General features: G+C 47.7%; 2 protein-coding genes across 2 annotated transcripts; one reads left to right on the forward strand and one right to left on the reverse strand.

Moving 5' to 3' along the window:
• Nucleotides 1-5,628: 5,628 nt before the first annotated feature.
• Nucleotides 5,629-7,866, forward strand: LOC120692744 (transcription factor MYB4-like). Its single transcript, XM_039976128.1, has 2 exons — nt 5,629-6,085; nt 7,083-7,866. Exons 1-2 carry the CDS (start codon nt 5,823-5,825, stop codon nt 7,666-7,668), a joined length of 849 nt encoding a protein of 282 aa, XP_039832062.1. The 5' UTR covers nt 5,629-5,822; the 3' UTR covers nt 7,669-7,866.
• A 4,272-nt stretch (nt 7,867-12,138) lies between these two features.
• On the reverse strand, nt 12,139-16,305 carry LOC120689027 (malate dehydrogenase, cytoplasmic). Its single transcript, XM_039971374.1, has 7 exons — nt 16,092-16,305; nt 14,324-14,482; nt 14,053-14,228; nt 13,250-13,527; nt 13,021-13,156; nt 12,827-12,938; nt 12,139-12,525 (listed from the first exon to the last, which is right to left on the reverse strand). Exons 1-7 carry the CDS (start codon nt 16,132-16,134, stop codon nt 12,431-12,433), a joined length of 999 nt encoding a protein of 332 aa, XP_039827308.1. The 5' UTR covers nt 16,135-16,305; the 3' UTR covers nt 12,139-12,430.
• Between the last annotated feature and the right edge of the window lie 840 nt (nt 16,306-17,145).

Below are 17,145 nucleotides of genomic sequence, written 5' to 3' on the forward strand. Positions count from 1 at the left end.
CCCGACGCCGCACTCCCGCATTCGCCTCGGCGCCTCCGCCTTCGCCTCCGCCCTCCGCAGTCCGCCCTGCTCCCTGCTGCAGTGCTGCCTGCCTCGGCGGGTCAGCCCCTCCGTCCTGCTCCCTGCGCGGCCGGACGGCGCCGCCACCTCCTCCCTCGTGCCGGGATGTGGGATGTCACGCCGTCTCTTCTTCCGGTCCTCCCCGCGCGGCCGGATGGGGCGGACGGCGCCGCTGACCCCTCCCTCACGCGGGGACGCGGGTGCCGCGCCGCCGCCTCCTCTTCTAGTCCTCCCCGCGCGGCCGGACGGTGCCGCCGCCACCAGGGCACCGCCTCGTCGGATCCTCCTCCTATAGGTCCTCAACCTGCTCTCTATCTCCTCGGGTATTTCGGTGGACCGAAAAACCGAACCGAAATTTTCGGTCTATTAGGGTTCGGTTCCTGTAAATTTTCTAGAAACTTCGGTTCTCATTTTTTGGAACCCGAAATTTGCGTAACCCGAATAGACCGAACTGAATTACCCTAATAGACCGAATGCCCAGCCCTACCAGCGGGTGGCGATAGCCCTGTCGCCTCACCTTACCGCCATCACACTTGCCACCACCATCAATCTGGCCACTTCACGACAACCCCTTTAGATTTGTCAGCTATATATGGAAACCTAGAAATCCGGAGCTCTAACCTCGAAGTCTTATACTCTAACAACGATGAGCTTCTTTATCTCTAGCATTGGTATTGATGATTATTTTTTTCTGTAATCCCTCTGCGCGTGTATTGGGTTGGTTTTACGTCTCTGAAACCGACCTTTTGTAATGTCAAACTCTTTGTCTTATAAAAATCCTTCTGCATGTGCACGCTAGATTCTCAAATTTTACGCGTGCAGAAATAAGTATTTCTCACTATCTTTATTACAGATGTTCCATTCAGATTCAAACTCAAATGGACAAAGACGATAATAACAGCCTCCCAAACACGAACATAGCGACCGTCGGCAGCATTCATTATTTAACCATCTTGGAGAATTTGTACGAATCATAGTAAACTTGTAACGCCGCGTCGATGACCTTGATCGATTATTTATACGCTTGGATCGGAGGGCACGCACCTGGTCTAAACAAATTTCAGCAACTATAGTTTAAGTTGAATAAAGCAACATTTTGAATCTGCGCCAGGCACTTTATTTGTCGACGGCGGCAGACAAGTCGACGACTATCCGTTTGAACACACAGAGAGATCGAGCAGAACTATTTTGCCCACCACCACTACCAGAAAATGCCTCATTCGTCCCTGACTGTTTGTACCGGTTGTAATTTGATCCGGTACTAAACTTGTCCCGATGCCATTTTAGTACCGGGTCCAAATTTGAAAGCCCTCAGAGCCAATTTAGTACTGGCCCAAACCACCGGCCGATACTAAATGTCGCATTTTAGTACCGGTTGGTGTTACCGGCCGGTACTAAAAAGGCGCGTCCATTTAGTACCGACCGGTACTAAAATGCGTCATTTAGTACCGGCCGGTGGCTTGGCCCGGTACTAAATGGCCCTTCACGGGTTGGTTCAAAAGAAAAGCATCTCTCACACAATCACATGTGATGCATAGCTGAGATGGTAAGGAAGTAATGCGCGAGGCCAGAGGTCATGGGTTCGAATCCTCGCGACCGCGCACGCGCATTTACGCGTGAAAAAATCGCGTGACTTGTGACTTGGGACGATGCGCGTGTGCGGATCTCCCGAGGGTTCGTCAAATTTTCTTTATTTTTGGGCTCAAAACCATTTAGTACCGGACCGTGTTACCGACCGGTACTAAATGGACCATTTAGTACCGGGCATTTTGACTGGTACTAAATGATGTCCCATTTAGTACCGGCCAACCGGTACCGGTCGGGAGCCCGGTACTAAACAGGGGTTCCCGACCGGTACTAATAGGCATTTTTCTAGCAGTGCACCTTCGGCTACAATATAATAATTTCCTTTGACCAATAGAAAAATAGCATGCACTTTAGAGGATAGTCATATTCGCAGGCTGCGTATATTTTGCTTTCACGGGTCGTCATGCCCAGCTCGATCGGTCGTCTGTGTATCTGGACGAGTCCTGTCAGGAAGGGAATAATCAATGAGATTGATTTGCTTAGAAATTAGCCAGATACCATGCATGATTTGTTTCTTTAGCAATACTGTAAATAATACTAGTATACGTCTTTAAATTTTCAAGCGGTACTATAGTATATATCAAATAGCGTGTTCTGTATGATAGGATCTGGATTTCGTTACTCCAGCAGAAAGAAAGAAAATGAACCGGGCGTCCAACAATAATTTTTTTTAGATAAAGGATAGATTGTCGATCCGGCTTCATTTGTCTCTAGAGACGAAATCAGGCCACACTATTACAAGACCCAAGTTCTCGTCATGGCACATGCGCTATAGATCATGCGACCACAGGTCGTAGCACCAAGCAAATGAACAAGCACATTAAAATTCACAACTTTGAGAAAGTAAATCAAGCCAACAAAATCCTAAGAGGGGAAGAGCGTTCTCTAACTCTTGTCCCCGAAACAGTACCTGCAAAAAAGATTTAGGCTTACATTTATCAAACACTATTTAATTCCTTGTTATCCACAAAGACCAACATAATACTGATGCCGCAATCAATAAACTTGAATTGTATTCAGTACTCCCCCTTTTAGACCAACGATCAAATAAATCATTTGGGATTCCAAATAGCATATGTACCGCAGTCCACAAAAATCTATCATAGGCGCAATTAAAAAATAAATGATGGATTGTTTCCTGTAAGCTACAGAAAGAGCAATTTTTACTACCTCGCCAATTTCACCAATAATTAGCATGAAGGATTAGCTAAGTATGTAGTGTTATTTCCCTAGCTAGCACAATAAATGAGTGCCACTAATGTTTAATCTCGATGTCAAATGTGTATAGTATTATAGGTTAAATTGGATGGAACTTGCTAAGATAGGATCTGGATTTTACAAATTTATTTATTTCTCGCGAAAACTCTAGATTTATAATTTCAATAATGAATGGTTTTTAGGGCATTTGAATAATGAATGGTTATGCACATAACTTTGTGGTTGTGTTATATGAATCAACACACAAGAAGAGCATCTCTAGTAGATTACTCATATCTCATATTAAAACACACTCTCTCTCTCTCTCCATATATAACTAATAACTATTTTTACTTTTTTGGTAATGGTTGTAGCAGAAAACTGTCAAAATATGATCATCAAGGATATGGTAGAGGGATGAATCCCTTTTCTTTATGTGAGAGGGAGGTGTGTTTTGGGTATTAACAAAAAAAATTAATAATGGGATTGGATTGGTAGTTTGCTGGAGCACTTCGGATCACCAAAGAACAATTATTTATATTGAGGAGAAGGATGAGTAATTTTCTAGGATGCTCTTAGAGATCATGTTGTGACTCTTTGCCAGTCGTATCCTGGTATCATGAACATGCAAATTAAAAATAAGGGTTTATTGTTAGTGACATGCATATGCCATCTTTAATATATTGGAGGAATCATATGCGTGAATATTCGTTGAGCCGCCGTCTCAAGCTAGATAAAATGAAAATTGAATATTCGTTTAGGCATCTGCCTCACATGGTTATACTCCAATCAAGCAATTGTTAAAGCCCGTGCCCCATGTGCGCCTCAGTGCCTGCATACCCCAGTATTGCTACAAAAGCTTTGCAAATTGGCTCCTTTCATGCATGGTCCAGCTTGTGTTGGGTTTGGGGTTTGAAATGTTAGCATATGCTTGTTGTTGCCACTGCTGTCCATGAGATAATCTATTTAATTTCTCCTCCAATCTGGGTTCCACTGGCTTTTTAATTTTAAAAGCAGGCACTGAATCTCTTAGGATCGTGTTGTCAGTTATAATAGGTCATAAGTTAATGTGTGGTGTACGTCATCTTTTGGTTAATGGGGGTGTGACATGGGCATATGGCTGGCAACCAATCAAAACCAAGGATGATGCTGGGTTGCTGGCTGGATCCTTTTAGATCGTTGACATGGTAAAGGTAGTACGGCCGTGTTTTCACCGAGGAGTTGTTACCGATACCTGCTGAGAGCAAATGGTGACTCGCTCTTCCCGGGATGCAAAATTTTGAAAACATCTATGCATCTCCTTCGACCTTATTATTTATAAACTACGCTACGATGAAACCTTCGTCAAACGACCGCTTCTTACGGTGAAGTGAGTACACTTAATGTACTTGGTCGGCGATTTACTTTTGTCGCTATTACCTCAACAATGTGAAAACACGCGGTAAGACGTTACTCCCTCCTCCCTTTAGCTTACACGTATATAGCCAGCGATTTACCTTTAACCTCACATTACATCAGGGTGCAGGAAAAACCGGGACAAGACTATCGCCCGGCTTATAGGCAACAGCCGACAAGTTCATCTAATCACCATTACATGACAAATGTGAAAACATGGGACAAAAGAGACCATATCGCACGCGCATCTAGTCACCAACACTTACGTCAACTTAAGCTACAAAGCCAGCATGATGGCACCCGTAGCACAATTATTGTCCCATGATGACTGACACAGTAAAACCTCTCCTCCTAGACCCCGTCCTCCCCCACACCCGCAGAGCTACAGCTCCCACGGCCACAGAGAATCCCTGTCCCCATCCCTGTCACGCGGACCCACCTATCCGCTCCATCCCAGCGTTCCCTCCGGTTTGACCGGTTCCATCCCAGCTCCCTGTCAAACCGGTCCGGTCCAGTTCCGGTTTGGGCCAGTACCAAACAGGCCAAAATTCAAAATTCAAAAAAAATGAAAAATTCCTAAAGAAATCCTAAAAATACTTCAAGGTGCGACGAATCTAATGGTGTCAAATTTTCTCAAAAATTCGTTCGTTTAATATACTTTTCGGGTATTTAAAGTTAAAACAAAAAAAGGGAAAAAATGAGACGGCCCATTAAGGCCCACTTAGTAAACCGGTCAAACCGGCCGATATACCGGTTACACATACGATTTTAAATTTGGATTTGAATTCAAACCGGTCAAACCGGCCGGTAAACCGGTCTAACCGACCGGTAAACCGGTCTAACCGGTCGGTATACCGGTACGAACCGGTTGAACTGAGTTTTTTGAATTTAAATTTGAATTTGACCGGTTTCTACCGGTAACCGGTGCAACCGGTCCGGTAAACCGGAACCGGAGCCGGCGGTTACCGGAGACCGGTCGGTTAGATGAACCCTGCTCCATCCTTCCATCCATGATCCATCCCCTCTCTCCCTCGTTTTCTGAGAAGCCTCTGAAAGCTCCACAGCTCCTTTTCCTTCAGGAGAGAAAGAAAAAAAACTGGGACGGAACACTCCGCAGCACGAGTCCAACGCTGCGGCTGTGCGGGCGGGCTCGCGGCCACGGCCAGCAAGAGCAAAGCGAGCCAGCGCACGGGGAACACAGCTCGATCGGGAAGGAAACAAAAACGCGAGGCGTGCGGCGGCCGTGCGATCGCGCAGTCGCGTCTCGCCACTTTTTTTTTTGCCCCACGTTTTCCAGTTCTGCCCCCGCAATCCTTCCGCGTCGCTCGCTCCCCCCCCCCCCCCCCCCGCTCGGCCTCGGCTCCTGCCGCTGCCACCATAAATACCCCACGCCGGGGACAGCCCGTTCCCGTCATCCTCGCGCCGCTCCACTCTCCCTCCATCTCTCTCTCGCCGCCGTCCCGGGCCGGAGAGGAGCGCGCGCGCGCTACCGAGTCCCGAGAGAGATCTCCTTCCGCCAGCTCCAGCGCGGCGCGGGCCAGCTCGATCGATCGCCGCCGCCGCTGCCTCGCTCGAGCCGGTCGATGGGGAGGGCGCCGTGCTGCGAGAAGGAGGGGCTGCGGCGGGGCGCGTGGAGCCCCGAGGAGGACCAGCGGCTGGTGGCCTACATCCGGCAGCACGGCCACCCCAACTGGCGCGCGCTGCCGCGGCAGGCGGGGCTGCTCCGCTGCGGCAAGAGCTGCCGCCTCCGCTGGATCAACTACCTCCGCCCGGACATCAAGCGCGGCAACTTCTCCGCCGACGAGGAGGCCCTCATCGTCCGCCTCCACCGCGAGCTCGGCAACAGGTCAGCACCACCTGCCTGCCACCTTCCTTTTTTTTCTTTTTGCCTATCCATTCTACCCCCAGGATATTCCCGTTTTGATTCCCATTCCATCTTTTTTTCCCTTCCAATTCTAAAAAGTAAATACTCGCGTGCATTTCTTCCCTCCGCAAAAAAAGAAAATAAAGGCATTTTCCCGGGACATCGAAAAGGCCTGCTGGGTGGGCCCGCCCTGCGCTGCAGGCACCAACAGTGGCTCAGATGGGAAAGATACTCCCCCCCCCCACCCCCACACATCTTTTCAAGCTTTTTCGTACGGCTTTTATCATTGCGCGGCGGCCATAGCCGCCTCGAAACCATAACTTATCCCCCACCCGCAGAGGCCAGAGAGGACAAGAGCCCCGGCGATTAGCCTACACCCAAGCTCACCCCAACTTGCAGATTAACCAACCAATTCCCGGCATCAAAGTCGCCAGAGATTCCATCTCGTTTGGCCTCTCCTGCCATAGGAAAATGGAAATCCATGGCGCCTGATATGGGGCAACACCGCCGCTCGATCACCACTTGCGCGCAGGCCGCTCCTTGCCCCGGCCGGACCACGCGCACTGCTCGGCGCATGTGCAGCGTCAAGCTTCTGCCTACGATGGCATAGAAAATGAAACGCAGTGGGATGCTTTGCTGTGGTGTGCCCAAGGATGTCCTCTCGGTCGTGGCCCTGATCCTTGATCCCATCCATCCTACCACTCTCAGCGCACATGAGAGCCCCCCAGTCTCTGAATTCAATGCAGGAGCAACTTGTTTTCTGTACCCAAGATAAACTAGTCGTGGGCTTGGCGAGGAATTGTGCTTGTGCTTCGAAACGAACCTGCAAGCTAGCGGAATCAAATCTTTGCGGCATCGGAATAAAAGGGGAAAAAAATCGTGCGGGCTTGCATTGCGTCGCGCTGATTTTTACTATTTTTTTTCTCTGCTCGTCGTGTTCCTGCTGGCGCTGACAGCTGAATGTTACGTGGCAACACAGGTGGTCCGCGATCGCGGCGCAGCTGCCGGGGCGCACCGACAACGAGATCAAGAACGTGTGGCACACCCACATCAAGAAGCGTTTGGAAGGCGACCCGGAGGGCGGCGCCTCCGCCGCCGGCCGGCCGAAGCAGAAGGCGCGCAAGAGCAAGCCCGCCGCGGCCAGGAACAAGAAGCAGGCCGCCGCGAAGGCCGACAACAGCGAGACGTTCATGACGGCGTCGCCGGGGCTGTCGAGTAGCGTGAGCAGCGGCGTCACGACGTTCGCCGCGGCGGCCGAGTCCACCGCGGCGGTGTCGTCGGGCGACACCGCGGCCACCACAAGCGCGAGCCTCCAGCCCGAGGCCGCCAAGGCGGAGACGGAGATGGAGATGGAGATGGAGAGCTTCAGCTCGGCGGAGTTCCCGCCCATCGACGAGAGCTTCTGGTCGTCGCCGGACGTGGTGGACATGGGCCTCGGCGCCATGGACGAGGAGCTGGGCCTCGCGAGCCCGCCGTCGGCGGCCACGAGGGACGAGGACATGGAGTTCTGGCTCAAGATGCTGCTCGAGTCCGGCGACATGAGGGACCTCAGCGTCGTCTTGTAACAGCAATTAGTGCAGAACCCGAGCTTAATTAGCCGCCACCTTGCAAGATTAGAGCCTCTACTATTTTCTTTTTTCTTTCTTTTCTCAGTTATTATCCTTTCCCCATTTTCCGCCGACGAGAAAATGTTGGGAAATTCGATCGGGTGATTTCACCCTGCTTAGAAAAAGGAATACTAGCAAGATTTCGTTTGTTCTTTAGCTGGCGTCCGTCACAATTAATCAGATGCACGCGGTGCTTGTCCATCCTGGAAATGAGATGGCAACCGGGTGGTTAAGTTAAATAGGAACGTATCCAGTGCAAACCACAGCTTTCGTGAAAACTCGTGCAAACCACAGCAAAAAAATCGTTTAAATTCACACAAAAAATCACATATATAGATGATATGATGATACACAACCTTATTAAATATCTTGTCTAAACTCGACTTTGTTTGTGAGATATAAAAATAACAAATTTCTAACAAATCATCTGGACAGCTTTCTGGCTTGAAATTTATTATTTTTTATCTCACAAACGAAGTCGAGTTTGGACAAGATATTTTACAAGATTGTATAGCATCATATCATCTACATGTGTTATTTTTTTAATAAATTTATACAATTTTTTTGTCGTGGTTTGTACAGGTATTCATGAAGTTGTGGTTTGCACCAGATATGTTCCCAAGTTAAATTGCCAAAAATTTACCTTCCTATTTTTACCCCATTGGTTTCACAATCACAAATTAATTAACTGCCTTGAAAAGAAGCTCGATTCATTCGCAGATTGGGCATCCAGATTCAATGTATTGGACAAGAAAAACAATTGACCTGCCGTAGAACTAGCACTGAAGTAGGAGGGTCCCAGCTGACAGTGGCATTGTTTCAGAGTAGCACCGCTGTCACCACTCATCGTACCGAATCGTGTCGTCGTGGCCCTTTCGGTTGTTTTTGTTGCCCTACTCGCGCTAAAAAAAACTCGAATGCATGAAGTACGAAATGATATTTATTTGTAAAATTTTTCATAGGTAAGTGCAACTTTTTACTTCAAAAAAAAATTAAAGGCAATTTCGTGCGACGAATCTAATGATGATAATTAATCTATGATTGGCTAAAGTAATTAATGCTATAATAATCATTCTCTAATCGTGCGGTCAAATGTCTTATTAGCTTCGTCTCGCGAAGTAGCCCAGGGATTATGAAGTTAGTTTTGTAAATTATTTTTATTTAATACCCCTAATTAATAGTCAAAGTTAGATACAGTGCTCTACGCTACAAAAACCTAACAGGTCAAAGTTAACGTTTTCTTGGCGCACGAGTCCTGCAATATGCTTGTGATAAAACTGGGGCGGGGGCACTGTGGTGGGGCTACGGCACCCATCATGCTTTTCACATGTCTGCAGAGAAACGGGTACCCCCAGCTCCAGCCCTCGCACGTTCAGGGCCAGGTAAAAAAAACGCGTAAAACAAGAAAGAAATCACGGCTCTAGCAATGGATGACATTACTCCAAATGTCCTTTTGAGGAAGATTATTCTCTCTTTCTTGAAAACACTGGATGGGTACTGCATCTGTCCTGGAACTCCGTATGGCACCCAGCCTTTTTCACTGTGATGATATTTCAGAAGTCTCAAAGCTGGGTGGGGCGGATATGCTTTTATTTTACTGAAAGCAACTGATCATTTCAAATGTTAGGCTCAACTGAAAGATTTCTGGACACGAAATGTCAGCAAACAAAAGCTAAGCCACTGCGGTTAACGAGCTAGGCCGAATTCTCGGTTGACCGCGTCAGTCAAACGACCTAGCTAGCTGAAGTTTGCGATGCTTTGGGTTCGTAACTCGTAAGTAAGCTGGATAGCAACTAAAGTGATTGTCGAAGTGCCTTTTTTTGGGTGGTAATAACAAGTCCAGAATTTGCCTTGGACTTTGTCTCTTTCTAGATTATTAGGCGACTCAGGTCGTAGCTGCGGACAGGTGCAGCTCCAGGCTGAACACAGGAAAAGATAGGTCACAGTTTTCATACATCTGAGGTCTCATGGAAATAAAAGGCAACTGTTTCATACATCTTTTCGCCATGCAGCTAAGAACAAACAACTAGATTCCTACTAGAGAATTTTTACAATGATTGAAAAAATAAGTTCAATGTTCACGGTTTGCTAAATAGATTTGTATATTGAATAAATGAATTGTGTAGCAGCAACATATACGCTTTTCCATAAACTTTGTACAAATCTATGTGAACTTTCAGCACTGAACAAGCTAAAAAAAAAGGAACAAGCTAAGTATATATGCAACGTACTTTGGGACACCGCCGTACAAGGCCAGAAGAACCTGGAGCACGAACGAAGAAATAAAAGGTAGGCCACAGTTTCATACATGTGAGGTCTCAGAAATAAAAGGCAACTGTTTCATACATCTTTTGGTCATGCAGCTAAACAGCTAGATTCCCATCAGTTGTTTTACCTCCTGCAAATTGGGCCTTTGCACAAAAGGTTCAACGTTCACGGTCTGCCAAATCGATTTATATATTGAATAAATAAATAACGTAGCAGCAACATATAAGCTTTTGCATAATTTTTGTACAAATCTATGTAAACTTTTCAGCACTGAACAAGCTAAAAAAAAAGGAACAAGATAGGTATGCAACGTACTTTGGGACACCGCCGTACAAGACCAGAAGAACCTGGAGCACGAACGAAGAACCGGCAAAAGATGATGTGAAAACGCATACGGCTATGTCGTCAGGCAACTTAGAAAACCCAATATGAAGCCGTCACGCCGTTTATCAACGCCCGGGAAGTCCAGACAGAGCTGACCCAGCTCCATCTCCTCTGCGTTTCGAATCAGAGCCCGGTGGATTTTGGCTTGGTCAAAGGCTAGATGAGATCACACGAGCAATCGGCAGGAGTAAAATATCAGTACCGAGCCGCTACTGGTTAAGGATGTCTGAATTCCAACTCGCAATCGCAGCAGCATGACGTGAACACGGCGGACTCGGCGGAGCATCTGCGTGCAAACAAGTCACGCTGTGGCAGGACTTGGCTGTCCTGCAGCCTGCATGCAGATGGCTATCCAGATCTTCTTTTTGAAGGAAAAAAAAAAGATCTTCTTTTTTTAATAAAAAAATCTTTTTTGGTTCAGTCAAGGATGCACGCATACAGGAAGTGCAAACTCGTGCACGTCGTTGTCCGGTCGACGACGCGGTCCACGGCGAAAGTGTTCGAGAGTACGCATCTTTCCCACTCTCGCAGCAGCTACGGAGCTCTGGACGTAGATACGGGTTTCGGCCTAGCTAGCTAGCTACTTCGCCTACTCCTACTTGAACGACGGCGGTCAATGGTCGTCCTTGGCTCTGGGCGGCCATGGTCATGGCATCCGGCGCCCCTTTCCCCTTGTGGCCCTGTTGCGTCCACACTCCACACACAAGGCTCGGCGGCTCGCTCCGCGCCCCGCACGCACAGCGACTCGTCTCCGCTTCCCATCGATGCGTGTTTCCCGCGGCACGACTCGGCACCGTCGCGCGCGCACGTGGTGGCGCACGCGGCAGTGACAGGCGGTGGCTGCTCACGCGGCCGAGCCTAAGAGTAGGCTGCTGCGGCCGGTTCGCGGCCGGGCGGGCTGCGGCGACGGCGGCGGCGACCGAGACGTCGGCGTCGCTCGCCGGGCAGCCACTGCTTGCATGCGTGCGCCGGCGCAGGCAGGTCAGGTCAGTAGCGAGCGTGGCGAAGTGTGCGGGATGCTGAACTATCTGAAACTCTCAATAATGCGGAGTGCTCTGACCGTGCTGGTGCGCCCGGCTGCTGCGTCCATCCGTTCCGTTGCGGGCGAATCGTCACCGAGCTGGTGCTGCGACGACTCGCTCCAGATCCAGCCCATCCGTACGTGTTTCCGGCCGTTATGCCCGCGGTGCTTGCACTGCAGCTGTTACGGCGGCGGGCGGCGAACGGGCGGAGGAGACCGCGACATCCGTGACGGTGATCGCCGTGGCAGGTAGGTGATGACGGCGACGAATCCACTCCTGCGGCACACGCAGCTCCGGTTACCCTGGGATGGGACGGACTGACGGTGGCAGCTACGGCCGTGAGGAATAGGGGATGTGACGGTGGCGGCATAGCCGTAGGAGGTGAAAGCTTACACGGCATGGATGTCAAGTATATTGGGCTGATGAACTATTAACACTGTCAAATTCTAGTTAAATACCTTCAGCAGAACCCAAAGTTCAAGTAATCCAGTTCCAGGAACTGATCCTTATCACCCTGTGACCGTAGATTTGTTTTCATTCAGTCCGTCAACTTGAGCTCCAGTTCAAATAAGTGTTTTTTTTTTAAAAAAAAACTGAGCTCATGTGGTCAGATCGAGAATAAAACATGAGCATCGAGGCGAAGATCCTTAGTCATGACATCGTGCCAGGACAGCAATCGAAGCAAGGGCGCACTCGACGATGCAGCAGCCGAGAGTAACCGACGAGATCAAATCCATCCCAAAACTCCGATATGTAGAATCAGTAAAACTTGAGCAGCATGGTGCCTGTTCTGCTTCTGCATTACGGAGCAACAAAACTGCGGTTCCACTTCTATCAGATGGTCAAGAGGTTCAATTGCAAGTTTAAATAAATGTCCTGCAGATCATCAGGCAAAAAGGACTACAAGCCTCATACATGCTGGGCGACGCCAGCGACCTGCACCGCAGATGTGCAGCAGTTCTGAGTGTGAGAATCTATGAATGACGCTGGAGTTTCTTTTATTCAAAACATAGGGGCAGCAATTGCTCTCTCTGAGTATGGGGGTTTTACTCGAGGCATGAGTAAGCAAGCGCCTTCTCCTCAGACAGCTCCTGGGCGGTGGCGTCCATCTTCTTCCTCGAGAACTCGTCGATGGGAAGGCCTATCATGACAAGATAAAACACATCAGACAGCTTGGAATATGGCAAATCTAGGAAGCAAGGTGCATTGTAATTTACAGAAAGAAAATAAAAAAAGCAATAGCATAACTACTTTCTACTGAGTAGAACATCAGCCCCCCCCCCCCCCCCTTCTCGAAATCCTCCATAATAGCACATGCTGCCTTTCAGACAACAAAAGCAAGGGAAGAAACTACAGGATCTAACTATCCATGACAAAGCAGCTAGAAATGTATACTTTACAAAAGAACAAGGCACCAAACAATTCAACATCAATCATCATACCTTGAACGATTTTCCATTCACCACCGCTGCATGTTACTGGGAATGAGTAGATCAGTCCAGCAGGCACACCGTACGAACCATCGGAGTACACACCCATGGAAACAAATGTTCCCTGCAACCATGTATTGAAGGCATTGATACTAGTGTATAGTTAAAACCAATAGAAACAGGAGGTTCAAGGCATCGAAGCTAACCTCAGGGGTTCCAAGAACCCAATCACGAATGTGGTCACAAGCAGAGCTGGCAGCAGAAAGGGCACTGGAGAGCTTCCTGGCCTTGATGATTGCAGCACCACGCTGCTGGACGGTTGTGATGAATTCCCCATTAAGCCTGTTAAAAAGAAGGGTGACCCATCAGTTCCGATCTCCCAGCAAAATAGAAACAGACACCAATATCTTATTAACTCTGGCATTTCTGACTTACCATGCATCATCAGCAATAAGTTCACGAACAGGTTTCTCTCCACTGGAAGACTTCACTGTGGCATGGTTAACATCAGGGTACTGAGTGGACGAGTGGTTACCCCAAATAATAACATTTTTCACATCACTGACTTGGACATTAAGTCTCTCAGAAATCTGGCCAAGAGCCCTGTTGTGATCCAGGCGGGTCAAGCAAGTAACATTCCTCTCAGGGATAGATGGAGCGAATTCTTTCAAGATAAGAGCATTGGTATTTGCTGGGTTGGCAACAACCAGAACCTGCAGAGCAGTTATTGGAAATCAACAAATGGAAACAGCGAAAAAACATAATAGAGCAGACCTGGCTTCTCTAAAAACCTACAAAATAATTGACATTTAGATAAATCATTTGAATTCACTTTTTGTTGAGGATCCTTGTTAAAGCAGAAGGCAATGCAGACTTGGTGAAAAGTGTGGAGCATGCAAACTCATAAAAGGGCAAGCCCATTTCATAGTGGCCATAGAATGCACTTTGAATGTATCACCACCCAGATGACTAAACCAAGTGCATGATGACAATGTATCCTAAATGACTAGATTCAGTGCATGATTACAATGGATCCTAAATTACTAGACTCAGTGCATGATGACAATGGATCAAGTTGATAACACACACTCTGGTAGTTTGCAACCATTTTTAGAAGTGGACCACCCAAAATACTGAACTGAGTGATTGATGACAGTGTTTCACCACCTTTGATGAAATTGAGTGCATGATGGCAGCTATTTAAAAATAGGAAGGTATACATGTGCTGCAGCCTATACCTTGCAGTTGGGGGCAGCATGGGCTTCAAGGGCAGATGCTTGAGCTTTGTAGATTGAAACATTTTTTGACATAACATCCTTCCTTTCCATTCCCTCCTTCCTAGGGAATCCACCAACCATGACCGCAACATTCACACCAGTGCAGGCCTCCACAACATCAGTTGTTGCAACAACTCCTATAGTTTACCAACGTTTAAACACCACAAAGAAAGACAACTCACATAAAAGAGGGAGAACTTCTCAAAAGAATTATGAAAGCAAATCAGCTTACCCTTAAGAAGAGGAAATGCAGCATCAACCAACTCCATCTTAACACCATTAAGAGCTTCAGCCGCTGGCGGAATGTCGAGCATGTGCAGAATAACAGGTTGGTCAGCACCAAGCATAACTCCTCTAGCAATCATGGGAACGAGCGCATATCCGATTTGTCCTGTACAACAAAAACACAAATAAGCTCACATCGTTTTGTAAAGACTAGTGAGAACCAAGAGAAGAGACAAGATTTCAAATGTCCCTTTGTACAAATTGCTTTTACTGTGGCAACAGTGAGAATGAATACATAATCCTAATTTGAAATAAAATCTATTAATCTCTGCTCAGTTTCCAGTAAACAACTTCTACAGATGATATTATGTGGGACCTTTTCATAAAAATGTAAACCTGAGATTCCAGTTAGTTTCACTTAACCCCTGATTTAACCAGGTTTTCATTAATAGATAGATGGCACCTAGCCAATCATTTCCAGTTTTCTTAATCCAAGGGGTTCCTAGAAGAAAGGTAGCATTAACCCTGCTGGCTTCACCTAACTGCGCATCTTACAGTATTTTCATGACCAAGAGGCCACAAAACCAAACAAATTTACCAATATCCCTACTACAGACGTACTACATCTTTAGAGCAAAGTGACAACCATTAAATGTTGTTAATACCATCCAACAAGTCATCAGAGCAGATGTGAGGAGAAAAGGGGTCCCTATCACTGTTGGTATAATCATGTGGAACTCATACACATTGGACACTAGCTCAAATACCATGGAAGACAACATGGGCAGCAGGCAATAACTGATGTATTGGGGTAGATGCATATCAGAATAGCTCCATCATGTTGAAATTGTATAACTAATGCTAAACATAGCCTAAAAACTGGACAAGGAGCATAAATAAAAAAATTGGCTACCCCCGTTGTTGTCATAATGGAAATGCACGAACTTGGCTATCATGCTACAGCTGAATGGCCAAGATAAGGCATTGCTAGACAATTAGACATGACTGACTTTTGGTGGGGGGCAAATTCTAGGGCCTAAAGAAATGCATTTTGGATGCCTACACCTACACTGTGAATATTTATGGCAGATCGACTGAGTCCATTACATGATTATTACATATATAAACAGCTAAAATGTTACATCAGCCAGGGCACTGATTATATCACACAGGCCATATTCATGAGGTTTTAGCATGCAAACCCCAAGCAGTAGCTAGATCCATAACATAGGTCCCACCAGATCATCTGATATGATGCAATCATTAAATCCACTGGTTTGGTGTAACCACTCACTCACCAAACCAGTAAACCACATCATACCATGCTACTATCACGAAACCTTCGCTAGAATCCTCAAAAAGGCTCCAATACAGATTGCAGCTGTGAGACCAAAGTATATGAGAGCAAGCAGTTCAACAGCCAGCTTGTCCCTAGAAGCGTTAAACCACATCATATTAGGTGCCTACCAAGAGATCTACCCACCAAGCCCAACAACTCATCAGATCGGGCTAGCACCGCTGTTCCATCAAATTCCACAAGCTGACCAAGGCCAGTGGTAGTGAGCTCTTCCACTGGTCAAATCCACACGTCAACACTAAATCCGTAAACCCCATCAGATCAAGCGGCAGAAAACCGAGATCCAGCGAGTTTGGCTCACTCTAAAGTCCCCACTGGATCGGATGGGGCTTGTGCGCACTCGGCCAGATCCGAGCCGGCCAGGACACAGGCGACACCGGGTACTACGCGGATCGGGGAGAAGGGTTTGGCGCAGTACCTGCGGCGCCGGTGACGAGCACGCGCATCGGTTCCTTCGCCATCGGAGCGGGTGGAGGCGGCGATGGGGAGCTTCGAGAAGGTACTGGAAGCGGGGGTTTGGGAGTGGCTTTGGAGGAGGCGGCGACCACGGGATAGTGGAGGAGCGAGAGAATGGGTGGTGGCCCTATCTTTAACAACGTCCTGTGACGAGGAGCGTCGGGAATCCGTTTGCCACCAGCTTCGATCCGAGATCAACAGCTAATCAGTCACTGACGGAAGGCCCCACGTGGTTGGGACCCGGCGTCAGTGTAGCGATGTGCTTTCAGTTTCGTCGGTGGGCCCTGGGCAAGCGGCTTTGCAGCTTGCGAGAAGTGTACGTGACGCCATGACGCTGTGGCCGCCCACGGCTTCGGCGATGAGATCTATACTAGGGAGCGGCGGGTGGGGCCCGCTGTCAGTTGGACAGATGGCTTTTGGGCCAACTGGATCCTGCATTTTTCTTGCGAATTTGTTTTACTGGACGGAAGCTTCCCTGCGACATTATCGTTGTGGAGAAGAAGATGCTTCTCCCGAAGCGCGGCGTGTAGAAGATGCCACTCTTTCACGGATCACGGTCGCAGCGGTGATAAGCCGATGGCTAATGATGGTATCTGTGGCCGGCCGTGTTGGGTTATCCACACATCCGAGCTCTCTGATCTAAAACCTATCAAATGAAAAGGAATAATCTCCGATCTAAAAGGCACGTGGATCTGGCCCAGATCCAGCAGCTAATGCTTGGACTGTGGCTACCAACATTACATGTCACTGTCGTTCTTTCAAAAAAAAAGAGAGTCACTGTCATAATCGTGCATCACCAATGAAATCATATTTAATCATCCAGACTAAGTCTTTCACAGCTAGTGCAATTATTCTGGACATTAGAGGAACTATGTATGCTGTTTTTTCGGCAGCTAAGGTTTAGACATGTCTTAGCGGGAGGAGTCATCGTATAGTTACAAAGAATACAAAGATTGGAAATTTAGTAACTATGCTGGAAAGTCATGCACTACCGGGATCTGCCTAAGCAACGACAA

The sequence above is a fragment of the Panicum virgatum genome, chromosome 9N, assembly GCF_016808335.1.
Source record: "Panicum virgatum strain AP13 chromosome 9N, P.virgatum_v5, whole genome shotgun sequence".
Taxonomy (NCBI): Eukaryota; Viridiplantae; Streptophyta; class Magnoliopsida; order Poales; family Poaceae; genus Panicum; species Panicum virgatum.